Genomic DNA, 26089 nt, shown 5'->3' with positions numbered 1-26089 from the left:
AGACATGCAATATGATGCATGATCCACATAGACTTATGCTTTTTTAAGCTTTTAAGAGACACTATTGACAGACATTATATTTTAGAAGATGGATCTGTATTTTATTTTATTTTTTTTAATTTTTTTATTCTGCAATAGGAAGTTATTTGGGTTCAGAATAACATGAGTGTCAGGTGTATATATGATAATCAACTGCTTATATTGTAGATTGCAAGGTTAGTATATGACAAGTATTTGAAAGGCTGAATAGTGTTTTATCAAGGCCTTTAGCACAAAATACATTTTTTGAAAATGTGCAACATGTCGATATATACCTTTTTTATCTTTTATCTTCCCTCTATCTTCAGAGGTCCCCATATCTTGGTGCATATTCCCCTCAAGGGGTACTTGAGTGAAGTGTGTTTTTTTTTTTTTTTTTTTTTTTTTTTTTTTTTTTTTAGGATATAAAAATAGATTTATGCTTCTTATTTTTAAAAGCCTTTATTTGGTATTTGAAAATGTCACGTACAGTTAGCTCAGATGTTCATGCTTTCGCCTTATGTTTGGATTTGGATTTGTTCATCTCATCAAGCTTAGTGACACAATGCCATACTGTGCACCCTGTTTTTGGAGATTAGTGTTTATTTTGTACAGTGTCTGATGCTTTTACTTGAAACTTCACAAATAGTGAGACCTGCAAAAGTGAATGTATTATCCTTTTAAGCTACCTGCCTGATTCAAAGCTATATGTAGCATACACTCACTGAAATACTTCTGAAGTGAAACCAACTGTTTCATAACAACATGTCTATCAGATTCTGCAGATTTAAGTGGTATTGACAGGGCTCACAGTCCAAAAAAAAGAACAAACCCTTAGGAAAAAAGGTTTCTCTGTATCCCTCAGGGATTTTGTATCTCAGTTTTCCTTCTTCCTTCACTCCAAGCTTATTTCTGTTTCTATTGAAGAGCATACTTTAGAGGAAGGAACGCCATTGTGAATAATATTTCAGTTTACTTAAATAGTTAACCTCTTGTCCTGGGAACTGCTCTACAGCATATATAGATAATATATGCTATATATTGTCATGATTTATTAACCAGTAACTCAAATCATTATTTAATGTCTATTTATTAATTTATTTGTTAAAGCAATATATTTTAGGTTCAATACAAGTTAAGGTAAATCGACAGCATTTGTGGCATAATGTTGATTATTTAAAAAACGTAAAACAGGAACTAGACTTCCTGTTGCTGGCGGCACGCTGCATGAGTATTTGTAGCCTGCTAGCCTGCTTATTCTTAATCTCATGCATTCGTCATTTTATCCTTTATCATTTTACCGTGTTTCGGGTTTTTCCGCTTTTCTACTGTTTCATTTGTGTGTATTTTACCTGTTGCTGCTGGCGCCTAGCTCAAGTCTGTGTTTGTAGCCTGCTAGCTTTTTTAGCATCGCTTATCTATCTGTTTTCAGCTTTTAATCCTTAACATCTGCCATTTTTCAGCGCACATCAGGTTTTCACCTGCATTATTGTCTTATCGCGATTCAACTGTGTGCATTTTACAGCGCGCACCCGTTTTTCTCCTCTCTGTTACACGGATATTTGCATCGATCTCAAAGCACCGCTTATTAACAACAACCATAACAACAATTGCGTGAGGGATTCACATCGATCTCAAACCCTCACCGCTCAGCAACAACAAACAACAATCAATTGCAGTAAGTCATGGCATCCGCTCATGTTATTTCTTCCTGCATTGCATGCCACATGTTTACTATAGCTTCTTCCATCATCAGTGAGGGATTCACATGTGATAAATGTAAGGAATTAGTCAGGCTGACGGAGAAGGTTAATGAGTTAGAGACACACATCCGAACGCTAGTGGAGGTCTGTGAGAAAGAGAAGCCGGTAGATACAGTTTCGGATGCGGGCAGTACAGAGAGCAACACACACACTTTGGTTCCGGCTGTAGAGCCCCCGCAGCAGGGCGTTTGGGTGACGTCTCGGCGGCATACTCGCTCAGCAAAGCGACACCACTCTCCCGTTCCTGTTATGGTTTCCAATCGATTCTCCTCACTCGATGCATCCACTGAGGATCATGTTGAAAGAGCCCTTGTTATTGGTGATTCTGTTGTAAGGAACGTGGAAATAGAGACTCCAGCCATTATTGTTAAATGCATTTCGGGTGCCAGAGAGTCTGACATCAGATCAAATTTACAAGTGCTGGCTAATGCTAAACGTAGATTTTCTAAAATTGTTATTCATGTCGGCACTAATGATGTCCAGCTTCACCAGTCAGAAATCACTAGAGATAATTTTAAAGAGGTGTGTGAATTTGCAAAAACGATGTCAGACACTGTAATATGCTCTGGCCCCCTCCCTGCTCATCGTGGTGATGAGGTTTATAGTAGATTAATGTCACTGAATGGCTAGATGTCTGAGTGGTGTCTGGAGAATAGAATAGGATTTATAGACATTTGGAAGAGTTTTTGGGGTAGACCTGACCAGCTAAAGAGAGAAGGACACCATCCCTCCAGGGAAGGTGCCACTCTCCTCTAGTAATTTGGCTCATAGTCTTAATAATAATAGTATTTGACTAACTGGGGCCCAGGTCAGGAAGCAGACAAACTGGTTAATCCGAACGTCTGCTAGCTGCCTTGAGATGTCACACAGGTCACATAAACTACAACACATAGAGACTGTATCTCCTAGATGTCACATAGTGACTGTGGCTGTTCCCCGAACTACCAAACACAAAACTCTCACTAAATCATTTAGAAAAAATTTGATTAAGGTCAAACTTGAACAAAACAAAACATTTAAGATAAACATCATATGAAGGTATGGCTACTAAACATTAGATCTCTTTCTACCAAAGCACTAATTGTAAATGAAATTATTACAGATCATAGTTTGGATATGCTCTGTTTGACTGAAACCTGGGTTAAACCAGATGAATACTCCCCCAGGTTATTGATATAAACATGAGCCTTGCCTGAAGGGTCGTGGAGGTGTTGCTACAATTTACAGTGATGTTTTTGGTGTGACTCAGAGGACAGGATATAAGTTTAAGTCTTTTGTACTAATAATGCTTAATGTGACACCGTCAGGTATAAATAAATAAAAAACTCTGTCGTCTTTTACCCTTGCTACAGTATATAGATCACCTGGGCTGTACTCAGATTTCCTTGGTGAATTTGCAAATTGTCTATCATATCTTGTAATTACTGAAGATAGAGCTTTTAATTGTTGGTGACTTCAACATTCACATAGATAATAAAAATGACACATTGGGATTAGCATTTATTGATATTCTCAGCTCTCTTGGAATCAGACAAAATGTGACAGGACCAACTCATTGCCATAATCATACTCTAGATTTAATTCTGTCATATGGAGTTGATGTTGATACTATAGAAATTCTACCGCAGAACGATGACATCTCAGATCATTACCTCATCTCTTGTTTGCTGTGTTCAGCTAATTACTCAGTCTACACCATGCTATTGTTCAGGTAGAGCTATTCTTTAGACCACGAAAGATAGCTTCACTAATAATCTTCCAGAATTGTCTCACAAACTGAGTAAGCCAAAAAGTCTAGAAGAACTTGATGTAATAACAGAAAATATAAATGCAGTCTTCTCTAGCACTCTTGATAGTGTCGTCCCCCTTCGATTAAATAAAATTAAAGAAAAAAGCCTCGCACCATGGTACAATGATCACACTCATGCTCTTAAGAGAGCAGCTCGAAAAATGGAGTGCAAGAAGACGAATACAAAATTAGAGGTATTTCACAGTGCATGGAAGGATAGTGTCTGTAGCTACAGACAGGCACTAAAAGCTGCCAGGTCAGCATATCATAGAAAATAACCACAACAATCCTAGGTGTTTATTCAGTACTGTGGCTAAATTGGTTAGGAATAAAGCCTCAACAGAACCAGATATTCCATCGCAGCACAAAAGTAATGACTTCATGAATTTCTTTACTGATAAAATTGAAATAATCAGAAATAAAATTTGAATTATGCTGTCATCTGTCACAGTACCTCAGAAAACAGTCTCATAATTTTCCTCATGTGCAACTTCAATCCTTCGCTGTCATAGGTCATGAAGAGCTAACAAAACTTATTGAAACATCAAAAGCCACAACATGTATGTTAGATCCAATACCAACCAAGCTCTTAAGAGGTATTCCCTGTAATCTCAGAACCTCTTCTTAATATTACTAACTCCTCGCTACCCTTAGGACATGTCCCAAGAAACATTAAAATGGCAGTTATCAAACCGCTTCTTAAGAAGCCACAACTTGATCCTGGAGAACTGGCTAATTATAGACTGATTTCAAATCTCCCATTTATGTCGAAAATACTAGGGAGGATACTACCTTTTCAAATATGTTCATTTCTACAGAGAAATAGTATATATGAACAACTTCAGTCAGGATTTAGGCCTTATCACAGTACAGAGACTGCACTTATCAGAGTCACAAATTACATGCTCTTATCATCTGATCGCGGCTGCATTTCACTTCTAGTGCTTTTAGATCTTAATGCTGCATTTGACACGATAGATCACGACATTCTCTTGAATAGGCTAGAGAATTATGTTGGCATTTGTGTAGTTGCATTAGCATGATTTAGGTCCTGTTTAGCAGACCGCTACCACTTTGTCTATGTAAATGAGGAATTGTCAAACCAAACAAAAGTATGGAGTGCCACAGGGATCAGTTTTAGGGCCTCTGCTTTTCTCCTTGTATATGCTTCCCCAGGAAGATATTATCAGGAATCATGGAATAAGTTTCCATTGTTATGCCGACGATACCCAACTTTATATTTCTTCAAAACCTGATGAGATTTCACAATTCTCCAAATTAGCAGAGTGTATCAATGAAGTAAAAGATTGGATGGTCAGAAATTTCCTTCTACTCAATTCCGACAAAACAGAGGTACTAATTACTGGACCAAAATCCTCTAAAAACAAGCCGCTAAAATATAATTTGGCTCTCGATGAATGTACTGTTACATCGTCTTCAACAGCGAAGAACTTAGGTGTTATATTTGATACCAATCTGTCCTTTGAAAATAAAATTACCAATGTTTGTATTCTTCCACCTAAGAAATATCACTAAATTATGACACATGCTCTCTGTTGCTGATGCCGAAAAGCTAATTCATGTGTTCGTGACCTCAAGACTAGATTATTGTAATGTATTACTGGGAGGATGTCTAGCAAGATCAATAAATAAACTTCAATTGGTTCAAAATGCAGCAGCCAGAGTGCTGACTAGAACCAAGAAATATGATCATATTAGCCCCATTTTATCGTCGTTACATTGGCTACCTGCTAAATTTCGTATTCATTTTAAAATTCTGTTAACTACGTACAAAGCTTTGAATGGTCTAGCTCCGCAGTACTTAAGGGACCTTCTACCATGCTATATTCCATCACGTTCATTATGATCACAAAATTCTGGCCTGTTAATAGTTCCTAGAATATCAAAATCCACAAAAGGAGGTAGATCCTTTTCATATTTGGCTTCTAAACTATGGAATAGTCCCCCTAACACTGTTTGAGATGCAGACACACTCACTCTATTTAGCCAGGCATATACCTAATTCATCCTTCAACTCACAATTAGGCTGCTTTAGATAGGTTTGCCGAAACCAGAAACATTGATCATGATCCATAACTCTGCAATAAATTGAATGGCATCTATGCTAATATTATTCTATTTGTTTCCCTGTCTCAACCTCGGGACTCCTATCCTAAGGTCACCAGAACCGGCCAGATCCAGCTCCGTTCCTGCTTCATGTTGTACTCCACTGCTACGTGTCACTGTGTGATGATGACTAATAGCAGCCGGTGCCAGCCAAACATCACTTAAGTCTATTACGATGGACTTTAGAGGATGAACTGATGCCAACTCCAACCATAAGACATGGGATACTTCATATGCTATTGCCTGAACCTTGGAATTAGGATAGACCTCACCAAAGTTACTGGCCAGGTTGAACTGCGATGCACCTAACTGATCTCTGCCTACATCACCTCGGTCTAATGATGGACTGCACTCTTGAAATGAAATACATAGACTATCAATTAATTGCCAACAAAACCCTTCATCAGCCAACTAACAAGGACAACTGTATCTATGTGAATTTCTGCAATTAATCCAGGATGGACTTCAAAGACATTAGTCATTAATCTTACAGTTCATACAAAATCTTTGTTTAAACACTGACCCTTAACACTTACTTAGTTTAGTAATTTTAAACCATGACTTGCACTATACATAAGTAATATTGGCATTATATTCATGATGTTAGCCAGAGGGGAACTGGCCCCCACAGTGAGCCTGGTTTCTCCCAAGGTTATTTTTCTCCATTAACCAACATCTTATGGAGTTTTGTGTTCCTTGCCACAGTCGCCTTCGGCTTGCTCACTGGGGTTATAAATACAATTATTATTAAATTACTTATTTTTAAACACAATTCACAATCGTATTTTATCAAACTACACAATGATGAATCTAAGACATTATAGATATTACAGTTTCATTTTCTGTTAATGCATGATATTCTGTAAAGCTGCTTTGAAACGATGTGTGTTGTGAAAGGCGCTATACAAATAAAAATGTCTTGACTTGATTACCACAAAAATTAATTTTGACTTATTCCTCCTTTTCTTAAAAAAAACAAAAGCAAAAATCGAGGTGAGACACTAACAGTTGAAGTGAATGTGGCCAGTTTTTGGAGGGTTTAAAGACAAAAATTTTATAAAAGCACTTGCATTAATTCTTCTGTTAAAACTCATGTATTATTTGAGCTGTAAAGTTTTTTAAATGGGCATTTTTACAGTCATTTTCATTGTCATCGTCAAGTTGTAAAATTGGCTATAACTTTACAGAGAAAAGGTAAGCGATTTTTATTACAGTAAAATCATGTTTACATGCATGTTGTTTATGTCTTGTGGGTATACTTTTGAAAAAGTGAGTATTTTAATGTTAAAAAATTGGCCTCCATTCACTTTCATTGTAGGTGCCTCACTGGAACCAAGATTTGTGCTTTTTTTTTTAAGACAAGGAGAGGCACGTCAAAATTATTTTTGTGGTAATCAGTATTTTCCACAAATGCTGTCGATTGAGCTTAATTTGTATGGAATGCGGAATATTCCAAAAAAAGCATATAAAAGCAGCATAAAAGTAATCCATATGACTCCAGTGGTTTAATCCATGTCTTCAGAAGTGATATGATATGTGTGGATGAGAAACAGATGAATATTTAAATAATTTTTTACTATAAATCTCCACTTTCACTTCCATATTATTCTCCTGTTGTTTTTTTGGTGATTCGCATTTTATGAGCATATTGCCACTTACTGGTCAGGGCTGGTAAAAAAGTGGAGATTTTTACCTTCTAAATCAGTGTGTCTTTGCTTGACATCATGGGAAAATCAAAAGAAATCAGCCAAGACCTCAGAAAAAAATGTTTGGACCTCCACAAGTCTGGTTCTTCTTTGAGAGCAATTTCCAAATGCCTGAAGGTACCACGTTCATCTGTAAAATCAAGAGTATTTAAGTATAAACACAATGGCACCACGCAGCCATCATACCACTCAGGAAGGAGATGCATTCTGTCTCCTAGAGATGAACGTAGTTTGGTGCAAAAAGTGCAAATCAATCCCAGAACAACAGCAAAGGACCATATGAAGATGTTGGAGGAAACAGGTAGACAAGTGTCTATATCCACAGTAAAATAAGTCCTATATCAACATGACCTAAAAGGCTGATCAGCAAGGAAGAAGCCACTGCTCCAAAACCACCATTAAAAAAGCCAGAATACAGTTTGCAAGTGCACATGGGGACAAAGATCTTACTTTTTGGAGAAATGTCCTCTGGTCTAATGAAGCAAAAATTTAACTGTTTGGCCATAATGACCATTGTTATGTTTGGAGGAAAAAGGGTGAGGCTTGCAAGCCAAAGAACACACCATCCCAACCGTGAAGCATGGGGGTGGCAGCATCATGTTGTGGGGGTATTTTGCTGCAGGAGGGACTGGTGCACTTCACAAAATAGATGGGATCATGAGGAAGGAAAATTATGTGGATATATTGAAGCAACATCTCAAGACATCAGCCAGGAAGTTAAAGCTCGGTCGCAAATGAACAATGACCACAAGCATGCCTCCAAAGTTGTGGCAAAATGGCTTAAGGACAACAAAGTCAAGGTATTGGAGTGGCCATCACAAAGCCCTACCTCAATCCGATAGAAAATGTGTGGGCAGAACTGAAAAAGCGTGTGCGAGCAAGGAGGCCTACAAACCTGACTCAGTTACACCAGTTCTGTCTGGAGGAATGAGCCAAAATTCCAGTGACTTATTGTGAGAAGCTTGTGGAAGGCTACCCAAAACGTTTGACCAAAGTTAAACAATTTAAAGGCAATGCTACCAAATACTAACAAATTGTATGTAAACTTCTGACCCACTGGTAATGTGATGAAAGAAATAAAAGCTTAAATAAAAAATTGTCTCTAGTATTCTCTTCTGACATTTCACATTCTTAAAATAAAGTAGTGATCCTAACTGACCTAAGACATGGAATGTTTTCTATAATTAAATATCAGGAATTGTGAAAAACTGAGTTTAAATGTATTTGGCTAAGGTGTATGTAAATTTCTGACTTCAACTGTATATAGGAAATCGATTGCCTGGGACAGCAGTCAATTACACAATTTAACCAATAAGAATAAAGTATTCAGAATCTAAAAATGTGGTTGTCATGGCATCCCTGTGATTCAACACCAAGGCAAATGTGCCATCTATCTTTAATGTAACATAAATGCCCTAATGTAAGGTAGTATTTATGTTTTTACCTTTTTAAGTATTTACTTATTTATTTTAATGATTAAAACTTTTACATTTGGTCCCCCCAGTCTTGAATTTTTTGTTACATTCTTGCTTTAAATAGTGTGGTAACTCTTTGTATCCTAATGTGTGTGGTAACGGTATATAAAGGGTTAATGAGGCACAGAACTCTGCAGAGAGAGTGTTGCTAACTCCTACAGATTTTATTTTGTGCTCCGCCTTAGACCGCCTAGAACCCTGAGCCCTTCAGTCATTCACTGCCCTGTGCAGCCTGGCTAATGATAAAATGCCAAACGCCTGTGGTAACTATGACAATAGCTACACTAGGCTCATCTTTTTGCCCTCACCAAAGGTGCTGTGTGCAGAGGACAACTCGTTTCAGGAAATGTCCCTTTATGTGCGACACTCAAGCCTATTGAAAGTGACAAGCAAAGTTGTGCTGGTGGGGTCTTTGGGAGTGTTGCCTTTGTTCTCTGTTTGTGCACGTCTACAGGGCTTAAACGTGTTTTGGGCGTATCAACTTGGTTCTCGACGAAGTGTGTTTTCTCCCCCAAGCCTTTATCAGAACCTAAGAGTTTTGTTCAGTATTTTAAGAGCTTATTTTGGGACTTCAAAGGGTGCTAAGCTGCTCTCTGAGCTCTCACCGGCACTGTCTGTAAAGCATTGTGTTTAGCTTTGTGCTGTTATCGCAAGAACAAACAGATCCGGTACAACATCAAAATTCAACACAGCATGATGTGGATGGAAATAAATTATTACCAATTTTTATTGATTCCATTCAACAAATTAAATAAACATAACAGAAAATGCTAAATTAAATTATATCAAATAAAACCCTTCCCCCTGGATTTGACTTTTTTTTTTTAAATCCTAGCCCACACTCCCTCCTCCAATACCAAGTTTTAAATCTTTCTTCCATAATCTCTTGAGAGAAGCTGAAGCTCTGTCTCCCAGACTCTGAATTAGCAGGGAGTAATACACTGCCTCATGACCTTTTCCAAAAGCAGTAATCACCACTCCCAGAGTATCTGCCGCTTTAGGGGGGTGTATGCTACTCCCAAAAATAGAACAGAGCAGGTGGCGCAGCTGTAAATACCTAAAGAACTGAGACCTGGGAATCCCAAAATATTGAACCATATTTTCAAAGGATCTCAACACTCCATTCTCATATAGGTCACCGAGCGTATTAACCTCCCTCACAGGGACCTGGGTAGCTCAGCAAGTATTGGCGCTGACTACCATCCCTGGAGTCACGAGTTCGAATCCAGGGCGTGCTGAGTGACTCCAGCCAGGTCTCCTAAGCAACCAGATTGGCCCGGTTGATAGGGAGGGTAGAGTCACATGGGGTAACCTCCTTGTGGTCGCGATTAGTGGTTCTCGCTTTCAGTGGGGCATGTGGTAAGTTGTGTGTGGATCGCGGAGGGTAGCATGAGCCTCCACATGCGGAGTCTCCGCGGTGTCATGCATGATGAGCCACGTGATAAGATGTGTGGATTGAAGGTCTCAGATACGGAGGCAACTGAGACTTGTCCTCCGCCACCCGGATTGAGGTGAGTAACCGTGCCACCATGAGGACCTACTAAGTAGTGGGAATTGGGCATTCCAAATTGGGAGAAAAGAGGATAAAAAAAATTAAATAAAAAAAACCTCCCTCACATTCCACTCTGTCCAGCAGAAAGGGGAATTATTAATACATAATTTTGGGTTCAGCCATATGCTCGAGGCTACATTTAAATAAATGTCCGAATTAAACACTCTGTCCATACTGAGTGCAAATGCGAGATAACGGGGTATAACTTAACTTCCCCGGTTAGTTTGATAGAAAGGCTTTGTAATGTCGAAATAGGGGCAAGAACTTCCTGTTCAATACAAAACCAGGGAGGGGCTCTCTCAGGTGGGAGCGACCAATGAGCCAAATGTCTGAGACTGAATGCATAATAATAGAACAAAATCTTGGCTAGGCCTAGCCCACCTTAGTCAGTTGGCCTGTGTAACTTACTGAAATGTAATATGGGACGTTTACCATTTCAAATGAAGGACTTCGCTATGCTATCATATTGCTTGAAATAAGAGAGGGGGACATCTATAGGGAGAGATTGTAGCAGGTAGTTGAATTTTGGAATACAATTCATTTTAATAACATTAAACTTCCAGTCATAGGTAAATGTAATGAAGCCCACCTGCCCACATCGCTCGAAAAACTTTTTATTAAAGGGTCAAAATTATCTCTAACTAAATCACACATATATGCTGGGAATAAAATACCCAAATACTTAATGCCCAGTTTGGGCCACTGGAAGGTGCCTGGCCGGAAAGCCGTTACTGGGCAGTACGGTGTCAGAGCCAAAGCTTCGGATTTAGACCAATTCAACCTGTATCCTGAGAATTTAGAAAAGGAATTAATAATTCTGTTGAGGCGCTTACTACTATAGATATAGTAGGGTCGGAGACAAATAATAAAATATCATCTGCGTAAAGCAAAAGCTTATGCGCCAGACCTCCCGCCACCACCCCTGGAAAATCCTCCTCCTTTCTTATCGCGGCTGCTAATGGTTCCAGGGCAAGACAGAACAATAAGGGGGAAAGAGGGCAACCCTGCTGGGTGCCCCTATCCAGAGTAAAATAATCAGAAATTAATTACCGCTACCGGGTGTCTATAAAGTAACTTAATCCACACAATAAAAGTGTTTTCGAACCCGTACATTTCCAAAATCTTAAAAAGATAATCCCATTCAACCATATCAAACGCATTTTCGGTGTTAAGTGAGATGGCAGGGACTGAAGTCTGATTGTTCGCCACTGCCCACATGACATTAATGAAACACCTAATGTTATCAGAAGAGTTACGGCCCCAAATAAACCCCACCTGATCACACATGGACTCAAGGTGGCGCCGAGTATGGCTGCTGCGTTGCGAGCTCCAACACAACATTGTAGTGTTTTGTTTGTCATCACTGTCACGACTACTATGTTTCTCGGAACTGCACCCAAGTATTTCACACACTATTGCACTTGTGTATATGCTTGTGTGACAATAAAAGTGATTTGATTTGATTTTGATTTGATCTGATGTATAAGAGATGTCATAACTTAATCGGTTAGCCAAAATTTTTGACAATATTTTAACGTCTAGCTGGATCAGAGAAATTGGACGGTAACTCTTACACTCTCTTGGATCATTGTCCAACCTTCATCATGGTTGGCGGAAGCTTTCCATTCTTTAATGATGCCATATAAACTAATAGCAAAACTGTAGCCAGTTCTGTAGCATAAGATCTAAAAAACTCAGTGGCAAAGCTGTCTGGCCCCAGATGAAGTTTAATGGTTCCACAAAGTTTCTAATATCCTCATCAGTAGATGAAGATGTGGAACTATAGAGATCAAGAAAGAATTCTTTAAAAGCATTATTAAAATCAGTGGCTGAGCTAATTATTTCACCACCAGCAGATTTCACTGAGGAAATGGTAGAAAAAGATTCTCTCTGTTTTATATATCTTGCCAGAAGTTTTCCTGCTTTGTCCCCCGACTCAAAGTATGACTGTCTTTCCCTGAATAGCCAAAACTCCACCTTCCGCAACAAAATAATATTATATCTGTATTTCAGTCGGGTCAATTCTCTGAGGCCATTAGATGACATTTGGTGCTTCAGCTCTGCCTCTGCACTTTTAATATACCCTTCCAATTCCACGAGTTCTTGTGCTTTGGATTTTCTGTTGAATGTAGCATACTGTATGATCCGGCCCCTAAGAATCGCCTTAAGTGCCTCCCAAGCCACGCCCACAGAGGATACTGAGGACCAGTTGGTCACCATATAGACATTGATTTCAGCCTTTAACATTTGTTGGAATTCAGGATTTTGCAAAAGGGATACATTAAAGTGCCAACTATATGATTTCCTTTTCTCCATGTGGCAACACCTCTAAACACACCAGGGGTGATCTGAGACTAAAATGTTTCCAATTGAGCAATCAACAACTGATGAAATGAGGGACTTCAAACTCCAGCCAATAGGAGGAATAAGTACAAAGAGCGTGTAGCTTCATCCATAAAACTGTCCTGAAGGTGTGTTACTCTACAAAATAAACTCCAGCTGCTAGGCGGAACCAGCACAAAAAAAAGCGCTGCGTTTCCTCGAACAGTCAAATTAATATTCAGTGAGCTGGTCCACTCGACTGCAACGTGAGTACCACAAGATGACTTACTCACTCCATTGACTTTATGAAGGACATCGCTTGCTGTGGGCATGTGAATGTTTTACGGCCATCCTTAGCATCTGTTCTCAATTTGGCCAGGAATATCAGTGCAAAAGTGACCTTCTGTTGATGTAAAAGTTTCTTACATTCCTTGAATCGATCACGTTTCTCTCTTGTCGAATTCGCAAAGTCTAGGAACAAGAAAATGCTGTGGTTTTTCCAAGAAAGCTTTCCTTTATTCCTCGCTTTGCGTAACACAAGATCTTTATCGGAAGATGCCAGAAATTTGGCAAGAATTGATTGGGGGATGTCTTTCTCTGCATATCGCCAAGCAGGAACCCTGTGAGCTTGCTCGATTTCCAGCTTATGGCCTGTTATGTCGAGCAGTTTCAGAAGGAGCCCATCCAGGAATTTCACCATATCCTGACCCTCTTCGGCCTCAGGAATTCCAACAATACCGACGTTATTCCACCGACTATGGTTCTCCATGTCCTCCAACTTCTCTCAGAAATGCTACAAATCCACCTTGGTCACTAGCGGATTAGCAGATAATTTCCTCTCTGATGACTCTAGATAATCGATCTGTTTCTCAACATCCCCCACTCTTGTAACCACGCCAGTGAACTTCGCCTTCATGGCAGTGATCGATTGACGTATGACCCCTTTTGCTTTAATGACAGAATGCACTTGAGGTAGCATGGACACCACAAGTTTGTGCAAAACCTGATGATCCATGTTTTCCTGCTTTATTTGAGAATATTAAACAAAAAGCAAGTGTGCTTCATTGGAAGCAGGGAAACCTGATCTTTTGTACATAGGAGTTAACATGGTCTGTGTCACATATTTGCTTATTTGATTAGTAGTGGAGTGCTGTGCAGAATCTTAAATATTTTGTCATATCTTTTTTTTTTTTATCCTAAAACTCTCTTTATTTCCAGGTGTATGTACATGGAAAAAATATCCTACTGTAGATTTTCAAAGTGGACTTTTGAGCCCCACTATAGCATATAATAACTGAGCATAAAGTGGTTTAATCTCTTGCCATGTCAGAAAAACTGTGAAGCATTTCAAACTTTCTCACTTTTTTCTGTAGGGCCCAAAATGCTGTCAATAAGAATGTGATGCAAAGACGAGTCCCTATGTTGAGCAATATCTGTGCCTATAAATTCAGAAGAAAAGCTTTTTCTTACATTCTTCTCCAAAAATGCACTCGTAGCAGAGAGCACTTGCAGCACGAGATATAATGCACATTATTTTATTTTTATTTTTTTGAAGGGTCACCTAATAATTACATTTTTAATAATAATATATATACTGTATATATATGTGTGTATATTTGTGTGTTTAAATTAAAAAAAATTAAAACATTTGCATTCGATGCATTTCATTGTTTCTAAGGTCACCAGGAGTGTTATTTTGTTAATGTGTGGTTTGAGTTGGTTTTAAATGTTATCCTTCATGATGAATCATGATTTCTGCATTAAAGCATTACCACACAGGGTTTAAGCGTTTATGCAAAAGTACGTGCATACACACTGTTAGTGAATGAAACCTAAAGTCTCCACCATTTTGACATGAAATGTAGGGTACTTTTTTCAACTGTGATGACTGATAGCAGACAGAGAGAAGAGGATGAATGGCGATGATACAGAGCAGAAGCATTTGACATTGAAACTGAGGCACATTGTGACCATCTGTAACTACTGAACATTCATCCAGCACTGTTTACTTTAAATGGTTTCACACGGGGAGGTCTGTAATACCTGGAGAAAGCTATCCTTTAGCATTCACATTTATTCCATTGAATTCCCATTCAGTGGCAAAAGAACGTGATCTGCCTGCTGCCATCTTTGCTCATGGTTTTAAGAGCCTTCTAAAAACATTGTCAAAGGCAAAATATCTACTGAAATCTAATGAAACATTTACAAGTTATATGTGGCTTACAATTGTTTTTGTATTTCATCAGCATACATGGTCACAGGTGTGTCAGGGTGTGCAATTGCCACCCAAAATGTAAGTGTGCACACCTAAATGAAATGGCAGTTTTTGTTGACACTTTACTGTTTGCATCATGCCAGACATGGTATTATCCTTTATTAATATTGGCTTAATAATTAACGTAACAACAGTATTAATTTTCTTTTTTATTATAAACATGAATTTATGTACTCCATAAATGCAAAGTTTTTAAATCTTCTTACAGTTGTCCATTCTTCTGTACAACACAATGCATTACTGATTTATTTTTTATCCACAATTAAGTTTTAAACCTATAGAAAATAATGATGAATCATTCCTAAACTTTTTTTTTCGACGAATCGTTAAGCCTTATATTTTTATATATTAACAAGGCTTTTTATTTATTTATTTATTTATCATTTAAACTAAACAGAGCTTAAAAAAATTATAGCCAAAAATAAATTGATGTAATGGTTGTTAATGGTAATTTTATTATACTTCCCTTAATTGTGCTTTAATTCTTGCACACCCAGTTTTCTTTTGGCACACCCAAAGTCTTGTTTCTGGGTACGCCACTGCTTTGGAATAGCCTTCAATAGAGAAAGATGCTTTTTACCCCAGAATGGTGTAGTTATGGCATCTACCAAAAGGCGTCAACTGCCTCTGCAATCCAGCCAAACCCTGATGCCTTGGTTGAAACATTAAAATTTTTGGTTGCAATGTTGATTAAGCAGAATTGCATTCAGGAAACTTAATATCTTCTCATGTTCAACATCACCTGGTGTAGCGCCCCTTTCCTGAAAGTTGCTCTCTCTTTTTTTGAAAGATGAATATAACATTTTGCAAGAAATAATAATAAAATACAAAATTTTGTCTGATACAGAAGTTTTAGGATGTATTCCTTTTTACAAAATTCCAAAACAGGTGGTCAACTGTTTCTTCATAGTGATGACAAAAGGAACAATTGGGTGAAATACTTAAATTAAACTATGCTGGTTTGTAATTTACTGGGTAAAATTTAGAAATAATCCAAGGTTGCAGACTTTTGTCTTCAGGTGGAGGAAATTGTTGACGTAGGCTCGTTTGCAGCCGAAGACATCCACATCCCCAGTGTCTACGTCCACAGAATCGTCAAAGGAGATCGCTACGAGAAGCGAATTGAGGTGAGGCTGCTTGACTTTTCAGCACATTTCTGTCACTTTTCCTTTATCCATTTATCTCCCTTCATATATTTTTTATTGCTGCCCCTCTGTCTTATCCTTGGCAGAGGCGCACAGTAAAGAAAAGCCAGACTGAAAAGCCCAAACCCAAGAAAGACTCTGATGTTTTGAGAGAGAGGATTATTCGCAGAGCTGCACTCGAGTTTGAAGATGGAATGTATGGTATGCTTGTGAAAATTTACTGACTTTCAGAGGTGTAAAAGTACAGAGAAATTATAAATAAGTTGAAGAGTGGGTACGATGTCAAAATATTTCTCAATTAAAAGTATCTAGCCAAAAACATACTTGAGTAAAAGTGAAAAAGTTTCTGCATTTAAGTGATGTTACGTACGTAAAGGTAAAAAGTAAACTTTTTCTTAAAGAGACTGATGAAACGGAGGGAAATAAAAGTTCCCTATCTGTCACTCACTCGACGTTGTGTCGGTGTAGTGACACTAGGGGTCACTCCTGGGAGCCCGAGACACCTCTGGTCTTTGATAAAAGGCCAATGAAAATTGGCGAGTGGTATTTGCATGCCACTCCCCCAGACATACGGGTATAAAAGGAGCTGGTATGCAACCACTCATTCAGATTTTCTCTTCGGAGCCGAACAGTCATGCTCACTGAGCTGAATTACTACTGTTCATTCACCTCTGCTGGATCTGACGGCGCATTTCAGCAGCTTCTCCCTCCTCTGCACTGGTGCACTGCAGAGAATGCCCCTTTTTAAAGACGTGTCTTTTTAAAGATGCCTTTCTGATTGTGTGTTATTCCTGGTTGCGGTCATTATCTCTCAACTTCGGATGGTCATGATCGCTGTCTTTCGTGTCTGGGCGCGACCCACACGGAGGCAGCGTTCGTGGATGGTTCATGTTCTCACTGCGAGAACATGACCATGGCAACATTGCGGTCGCGGCTTGCTGTCATAAGGAAGCAAGCCACCCCAGCGGCTCCCCGCCTCGGTCCTTCTACCTACAGGTTTGAGGCCAGTGCGGCTAGCACTGGAGGCGATTTGGGGACCCCAATGGGATCGCCTCCGCCAGGTATCCCCCCGTGGACCTCCCATTCCCAAGCACGCTTGTCTGCCCCAGTCGTGCTTCCGGATGAGTCCGCCGGCTCGTCTCACTGGCCTCTTGTTCGGAACCCGCGAAGATGATGAGCTCTCGAGCGCAGCATCAGAGAGCGGGCTTGTCGAGTCGGACGCAGAAGCCTCAGCTGGGCTCCCCCCTCGGGGACGATTGCCCAGTCACAGGCTGATGCAGAGATGACGGACATGCTTTCCCGGGCGGCCGCGAGCGTCGGGTTAGAGTGGAACCCTTGCTCTCCTCTGAACCCTCGCGGCTCGATGATTGGTTCCTGGGCTCACGGCGCCGCTCAAAGCAGCCACGCCCTGCTCCAGTGCCTTTCTTCCCGGAAGTGCACGAGGAGCTGACGAAATCATGGGGGGCACCTTTTACTGCCCGGCCCCGATTCCTCAATTCCCCTGTAGTCACTACCCTCGATGGCGGGGCGGCCAGGGGCTATACGGCAATTCCCCCGGTGGATAAGGCGCTCGCGGTGCATGTATGTCCGTAGAGCGCCGCCACCTGGCACGGACGCCCTAAGCTCCCGTCCAAGCCCTGTAGGTTCACGTCGTCACTGACGGCTAAAGCCTACAGCGCTGCTGGACAAGCCGCCTCTGCCCTGCACGCCATGGCTCTCCTGCAGGTCCACCAAGCCAGGGCGCTAAAAGAGCTGCACGAGGGTAGTTCTGCCCCAGATCTGATGCAGGAACTGTGCTCGGCGACCGACCTTGCTCTCCGAGCAATGAAGGTCATGGCGCGGTCTCTCGGGCAGACAATGGCCACATTAGTGGTCCAGGAGCACCACCTTTGGCTCAACCTGGTCGAGATGGGTGAGGCCGACAAGACACGGTTCCTTACTGCCCCCCTTTCCCAGGCTGGCCTGTTCGGCGACACCGTCGAGGACTTTGCCCAGCAGTTCTCGGCGGTGAAGCAGCAGATGGAGGCTATCCGGCATATCCTGCCCCGACGTGGCTCAAGATCCCGCACCCCGTCTGCTCGTCGCCAAGGGCATCCCCCTGCGGTGACTGCAGGAAGCAGATGCCACCCGTCTCACAGTCGGCCGCTAAGGACCCACGGAGGTCGTCAAAGCGCCCCTGAGACGGGCAACCCAGGGTCGAAGAAACCCACTCACCTGGAGCTGGTAAGAAGACCACTCTATCCCCCGGTGGAGGGCCGGGTGGAGAATCTTTTGTTGCCTTTTTGTTTGATTTCGCCGCATGCCCAAGTGGCTGCGGTACCCAACAATTCAGCAAAAGAGCAGTTTCCTTCTTCCCTGGGTCACATACCCAGTGTGCACGGTCGTCATCATGACTACTGTCCACGGGTTTTTTCCTTGCAGGATTGGCGCTCCAGCGGTGGTCTTCCCGCTCCTGAGTGCCCAGCTGTGGCACACAGCCGCCCCCGATGTGGCAGTCTCCACAGGGCAGGCCTCTTCCTCCCCCATCCTAGGCTGTTCCGGGGGTGGTCACAAGGAGCCAGGTAATTGCTTCGATGTCCCTAGACTCAGCACGGCCACGTCGTGGTGTGGCACCTCGAGCTCCACCCCACCGCGAGGCCCCATCTGCCGGTACATCCGACGACGTTGTCCCCTTGGTCCCCCTTGCGCAGAACTTGGATGCGTGGCTTGCGCTTTCCAATCTGCCGCGATGGTGGTCCAGACCGTCCGACTCGGCTACGCGATTCAGTTCGCCAGGCGCCCACCCAGGTTCAGCGGTATCCACTTCACCTTGCGCGCAGAGATCGCTACCCTCCTACGGAAGGGCGCGATAGAACCTGTCCCTCTGGCCGAGATGAAGAAGTGGTTTTACAGCCCCTACTTCATCGTACTGAAAAAAGGCGGTGGGATGCGGCCAATCTTGGATCTGCGAGTATTGAACCGGGCCTTACACAGACTCCCGTTCAAGATGCTGACGCAAAAATGCATTCTGGCGAGCGTCCGGCATCAAGATTGGTTCGCGGCGGTAGACCTGAAGGATGCGTACCTCCACGTCTCGATCCTTCCTCGACACAGACCCTTCCTGCTGTTTGCATTCGAGGGTCAGGTCCTGCCTTTCGGCCTGTCCCTGTCTCCTCTTTTCTTCACGAAGGTCGCAGAGGCAGCCCTTGCCCCATTAAGGGAAGTGGGCATTCGCATTCTCAACTATCTCGACAACTGGCTAATCCTAGCTCACTCTCAGGACATGTTGTGCGCACATAGGGACTTGGTGCTCTCACACCTCAGCCGACTAGGGCTTCGGGTCAACTGGGAAAAGAGCAAGCTGCTCCCGGTTCAGAGCATCTCTTTCCTCGGTTTGGAGTTGGACTCAGTCTCTTTGACAGTGCGCCTCATGAACGAGCGCGCCCAGTCGGTGCTGGCCTGTTTGAAGGTATTCAAACAGAAAACAGCGGTTCCACTGAAACTTTTTCAGAGGTTCCTTTGCCATATGGCATCCTCAGCGGTAGCCACCCCGCTCGGGTTGATGCATATGAGAGACTCCATCCTCAGGTGATCCAGCTGATTTGGAGTCAATTCAGACAGGCACAGGTGCACCTGTTCGCCTCCCAAGAATCCTCCCACTGCCCTCTCTGGTACGCCCTGACCGAGGCCCCCCTCGGCATAGACGCGCTGGTACACAGCTGGCCCCCTGGCCTGCGCAAATATGCGTTTCCCCCAGTGAGCCTACTTGCACAGACCCTGTGCAGGTCAGGGAGGAAGAGGAGCAGGTCGTCCTGGTAGCACCCTACTGGCCCACCCAGATGTGGTTCTCGGACCTCACACTCCTCGCGAGAGCCCCCCCCCCGGGAATTCCCCTGAGGAAGTACCTTCTTTCTCAGGGATGGGGCACCATCTGGCACCCACGACCAGACCTCTGGAATCTCAATGTCTGACCCCTGGATGGGACGTGGTGGTAGACACGATCACTCAGGCTAAGGCCCCCTCTACGAGACGCCTGTATGCCTTTAAGTGGCGTTTGTTCGCTAAGTGGTGTTCTTCCCAACGGGAAGACCCCCAGAGATGTGCAGTCGGATCAGTGCTTTCCTTCCTGCAGGAGAGGTTGGAAGGGAGGCTGTCCCCTTCCACCTTGAAGGTGTACGTTGCCGCCATAGCAGCACACCACGACGCAGTCAACGGTAAGTCCTTAGGGAAGCACGACCTGATCATCAGGTTCCTGAGAGGCGCCAGGAGGCTGAATCCCTCCAGACCACGCCTCATTCCCTCAATGGACCATGCTGTAGTTCTTCAGGGTCTACAGAGAGCCCCCTTTGAGCCTTTGCAGTCAGCTGAGCTTAAGGCACTCTCCTTGAAGACTGCCCTCCTGACTGCGCTCATTTCCATCAAGAAGGTAGGAGACCTGCAAGCCTTCTCTGTCAGCAAAACGTGCCTGGAGTTCGGTTCAGGCTACTCTCACGTGATCCTGAGACCCCGACCGGGTTATGTGCCCAAGGTTCCCACGACCCCTTTTAGGGATCAGGTGGTGAACCTGCGAACACTGCCCCAGGAGGAGGCAGACCCAGACCTATCATTGCTGTGTCCGGTGTGTGCTTTACGCATCTATTTGGACACACGCAGAGCTTTAGAATCTCTGAGCAGCTCTTTGTCTGCTTTGGTGCACAGTGGAAAGGAAGCACTGTCTCCAAGCAGAGGATCGCCCACTGGCTCATTGACACCATAGCTATGGCATATCACGCCCAGGACATGCCGCCCCCGGTAGGGTTACGAGCCCATTCTACCAGGGGTGTAGCGGCCTCCTGGGCCCTGGCCAGGGGTGCCTCTCTTACAGACATTTGCAGAGCAGCAGGCTGGGCAACACCCAACACCTTTGCAAGGTTCTACAACCTCCGGGTGGAACCGGTTTCATCCGGTGGCACGCAATACAAGCGGATAATCCCGGGATAGCCAGCCGGGTGTATCGCTTGCACGTAGCGCCTTCCACCTCTTTTGAGCTGAAAACATGCGCCATTTAATTCCCAGTAGTGTTCACAAACTATGTTCCCTGGTTGACTTCCTCCGAGCCCTGTGGCAGTCGAGTTTTCGGAGAGACTCGCTGCCGGCCCAGTACACGTGCTAACTAAGTGTCCTGTTCTGGGGTAGGTGCTCCGCATGTGGCGGTTCCCTGTAAGGCAAACTCCATGCAATGTATATTTTCCGCTAATTTGTTTGCCTGTTGGCAAACTGCGTCTTTCTTGGGCAGAGCCCCTCTGCCCCAGTCTCCATGTTTGTAGTAACTCCTCCCCCGTTGGGTAGGATCTACCTTGAAGACTCTCCACATGGTCGGAAAGACCATGTGACGTATTTTTCCACTTAAATATCCCCCCCTCTCTGTGGATGAGGTGTGGTCTCCGCGGTGTCCTCCCCTTGGGAGGGACACCCCCCGACTAGACCTGGCGGCCCAGTCGGATAATCCCCCTTCTTTTTTAGGGAGTGGAAAAAAGAAGGGGAAAAGAGGCCACGACTGGGTTAGCCTGTCTCTATCTTTTGGGTAGTCAACTTGTCCCCAAAGGGCCGTTCGACACTCATAACTGTATTGGGGGAGGTTATGTGTCGACCTGGTGTGCTGGCTATGAGGCACACAGTAGTCTGCCCGTCACACACCGCCAGTTCACGTAATACAGTTCAGCCAGTTGTGGCATTTCGTATAGGGACCCCTAGTGTCACTACATCGACACAACGTCGAGTGAGTGACAGATAGGGAACGTCATGGTTACTTGTGTAACCTCCGTTCCCTGATGGAGGGAACGAGACGTTGTGTCCCTCCTGCCACAACGCTGAACTACCTGCTGAAATGGCCGGACCTTGTCTCGGCTCCTCAGCATAAAACCTGAATGATTGGTTGCATACCAGCTCCTTTTATACCTGTATGTCCGGGGGAGTGGCATGCAAATACCACTCGCCAATTTTCAACAGGTGTCTCGGGCTCCCAAGGGTGACCCCTAGTGTCACTACATCGACACAACATCTCGTTCCCTCCATAAGGGAAGGGAGGTTACACAAGTAACCATGACGATTTTTGCATTGAAGTTACTTTGGCATTCACAATTTGTAAAGCTACTTTTTTAATCACAATTTTCTTAATTTAACTTTGACTCTATAATACACTAGATGTTAAACTGAAACCAAAATCCTGAAACCTGTCACCTAAAATTGTTAAACGTTCAATTCAGCCAGCTGAATTTTTAGTTGTTTGAATATAGTTGTTTGACTATAGTTGGAGATTGTGTTCACATTCAAGTTTGTTTTCAACAAAAGTTATAAGAATGTGGGTTGACTTAGTTCAGTAAGATGGCAAAAATATAAATATTTATTGTTATGGTAGATTTAAGTATGATTTTTTTCACCTTAGAAATGTAATTGAGTAATTTACTCCCCTGCTGATGTTTGAGTTGATATAAGTTGAGATGGTTTGGGGTAGAATGTGTACTGCATGGATGTTTTAGACCATGTCACTTCTGTTTATTATTTTAATCTCATAGGACTCCAATTTTATCTTTAATTTTAATGAAGATTATTGGAAACATATGTTTAATGTTTATTGATGTTTGTTTTAGTCTCTCACGGAAATCCATTAATGCAGTTTAATAACCTTTTTATAGCTAACCTGGGCATTGGAATTCCCATGCTGGCCAGTAATTACATTAAACCAGATATTACTGTCCACCTGCAGAGTGAAAATGGCATTTTGGGGCTGGTAAGTTTTCCTTTCACAGCTTTTTGTTGCAGATGAATTGAAGCTGCTAAATAGACAGCAAAAGCAATTGTTCTTAAAACTTTATTTTAGTTGCTTTTAAAAGGAATAATTCACCTAAAATGAAAATTCTAACATAAATGTTGACCTTATTTCTTCAATGAAACACAAAAGTAGACATTTTGAAGAAGGAAGTGGTTGCTCTTTTCTATTAGATTATAATGAATGGGAAGATAAGAACACAAAACTATTGTTTGGCTCTAGAGTATAGCGCACAAGCCTTATGGACAACTTTTGTGATGCTTTTGTGTCCTTTTTGAAGCCAACTAAACAAGAGGATAAGTACATCAGAGTCTCTAGTTTGAGAAATAGATGCCTCACATGTCTTCAGCTGACAGCTTCATTGAATTCTATCCGCTCAACACCAGTTTCATGTAAACAGTAAAGAGAAGACTCAGGGGTGCAGGCCTTATGGGAAGAATTGCAAAGAAAAAGCCACTTTTGAAACAGAAAAAGAAAAAGAAAAGGTTAGAGTGGGCAAAGAAACACAGACATTGGACAACAGATAATTGGAAAAGAGTGTTATGGATCTTAACCCCATTGAGCATTTGTGGGATCAGCTAGACTGTAAGGTGAGTGAGAAGTGCCCGACAAGACAGTCACATCTATGGCAAGTGCTACAGGAAGTGTGGGGTGAAATGTCACCTGAGTATCTGGACAAACTGACAGCTAGAATGCCAAGGATCTGCAAAGCTGTCATTGCTGCACATGGAGGATTTTTTGATGAGAACTCTTTGAAGTAGTTTAAGAAGTTCTGAAAAAAAAAATTCAAATAGAAATAGTATTTTTTCACGTTATTAATGTCCTGACTATACATTGTGATCAGTTGAATGCCACTTTGGTGAATAAAAGTACCAATTTCTTTCCATAAGAGCAAAATCTGTACATTATTCCAAACTTTTGGCCGCAAGTGTATAAAAGGAAAGAATTTAAAAGGAAAGAGTTTAGACATAAGTGTTAGATATGTAAAAATTAGTTTTATTCATATGAATAACCAGTTAAATCCTTGGGTCCTTTTAACTTAAAACATTGTTGTCGTTTATTTCTGTATTAATTTGAGTGATTTTGCACATCATAAATGCATTCAAGTGCACTGTTTTTTGTGCTCATTAAATAATTCAGGGCCCATACCCAACAGAGGAAGAGGTTGATGCCGATCTCATCAATGCTGGTAATAATTGTCCTCACTTTCATACATTTACACAGCATTAGCATAAATTGCCTTTTAATTTTCCTTTTTATCCATTTAGAACACTAAAATAAAAGCTCTTTCCATTTCACCCTCACCTTTCAGGTAAAGAAACTGTCACAGTTCTTCCTGGAGCCTCCTATTTCTCTAGCGATGATTCCTTTGCCATGATCAGAGGGTAAGATGAAGAATCACATTTAAGTTTAACATTCAAACTTGTATTCTGTCAGAATTACTGCTTGTATTTACTAAATTCCTTCTTCACAAAATCTTGTGCTGTTTGCCTACCGTAATTGACGTTGCGCTATTATTGCTTGTGGAAAGCAGGTGTTTTTTTTTTATTGGTCATGTCAGTAGTACTTCATCAAACGATTTTTACATGATGGAGAACAAGCTAGACCAGCATCAAACTAGCACTGACCAGCATAAACCAACTTTAGACCAGCATGAAAATTCATTCAAACTGGTCTGTTCAGCAGGTTAAGCTTTCCCACAAAATAGTGTATAAATGACCATCATTTTTTACAGGTTGGCTTTATTTTCAGTATGCTGGGTAGAGTTGCACCAGCTGTGCGTAAGTTCTCACATAAGTTGGGACATAAAGTTCCAACTAAGGGCTTAGTAACTACTAGTTAGTTTGTAACTAAGTCAGTGCTTTGGTTGCACCACCTGTTCTTAAGGCAAGACTTAACTAGTAGGTTGTAAGCTCTCCGTAAAGTAATGCATAGTTGCATAATATGACATTCACTTGTTTTGATCCAATAAGCAGCCTTCAAATCTGTACACAGAAGTGTTAAAAAGCCATGAATTTCAATAAATATATAAATACTAATACAACAGGCTGGAAAAATAGACATTTATTTATTTTAATATCTTATATATAGGAAAGTGCACTGTTAGATCAGTTTCATGCTGAAGAAGTATGTTTATTACATATTTTTTTCTCCTGTAAATGTAAACGAGTGCCAACATTATCATATATGTCGAAAAGACTGTAGCTGTCAACCAAAACATGAGCTCATTGAGTCTGCTTTTTTATTCTGTCCGTTACTCCTGCTCGGAGGCTTCTGTAAATATTTACTTTTTAAATATTAAGTTAAATGGAGCAACGTTCACATATTTAGTAGTGCGTAAATTGTGACTTGGTGCCCCTTTACGCTACAACTAGGCTAAGTTGTAACTGGCGTATAGCTGGTGCAACCGGCCCCAGGTCCTCAGACAGGCTGAGTACTTTGACCCAGACTCTGACACTTTTAAAGAAGCCAGCTGTGGGTGGAAGAGCCCACTTAGATATTCCAATAATAAACAAAATGGGCTTTTTTGTGCCAAATGATGTGGTGTGGCTGTTTTGGGGGGTAAGATTTGATGTTGAGTGGCTGAGGGAGTGTTTTCTGAGTGTTTATGGAGAAAGTGTGGGTTGGAGTAGAGGCAAAATGTGTAATGAGTCTGCCATGATGGTGGCTGCGCCTCGGGCCACGTTGGCTGACATATTCAGCTCTGTCAAAACAGGTGGCTACTTTAATTGGACGCTTTCTGTATTGCTCAGAGACGAGCCGGAACGTAGGTGCTTTGTCTCTGCCGGCGCTGATCTGGCCTTCACGGAGAGGACATGCTTCGCTGTCGATAAAGCTAATGCCTCTTGCTGCTCCTAAGTGCGCGAGTGTGATTGTGGATCCTGTGTGTGTGTCTGTAAATATACATTTTCTGACAACACCATTTTAAATGCTGTTTTGTTCAACGTAACGTATTGATGTTAGTTTGAATCATTTGAATGATGCTAGTTTTTCCATGAAATTCTGAGGGAGAATTTTGAAGGATCTTTACTACTTTCTATACTACTACAATTCATTGGGACCACGTCTGTCAAACTCCAAAAAAGCACTATGAAACACCATGAAAGTTGTACACATGACTTTTGTGCTA

General features: G+C 42.1%; 1 protein-coding gene across 1 annotated transcript in view; it reads left to right on the top strand.

Moving 5' to 3' along the window:
* LOC127424375 (succinyl-CoA:3-ketoacid coenzyme A transferase 1, mitochondrial-like) overlaps positions 1-26089 on the top strand; it is an 84356-nt gene that overhangs the window by 28782 nt on the left and 29485 nt on the right. Inside the window, exons 8-12 of the mRNA XM_051669510.1 lie at positions 16047-16154; positions 16259-16373; positions 22826-22920; positions 24100-24148; positions 24272-24344. Coding sequence (XP_051525470.1) covers positions 16047-16154; positions 16259-16373; positions 22826-22920; positions 24100-24148; positions 24272-24344 — 440 coding nt within the window. The remainder of the gene's footprint in view (positions 1-16046; positions 16155-16258; positions 16374-22825; positions 22921-24099; positions 24149-24271; positions 24345-26089) is intronic.

The sequence above is a fragment of the Myxocyprinus asiaticus genome, chromosome 33, assembly GCF_019703515.2.
Source record: "Myxocyprinus asiaticus isolate MX2 ecotype Aquarium Trade chromosome 33, UBuf_Myxa_2, whole genome shotgun sequence".
Classification (NCBI taxonomy): domain Eukaryota; kingdom Metazoa; phylum Chordata; class Actinopteri; order Cypriniformes; family Catostomidae; genus Myxocyprinus; species Myxocyprinus asiaticus.
Note: the sequence above shows the minus strand (reverse complement) of the source record. Positions and strands in the feature narration are given on the sequence as shown.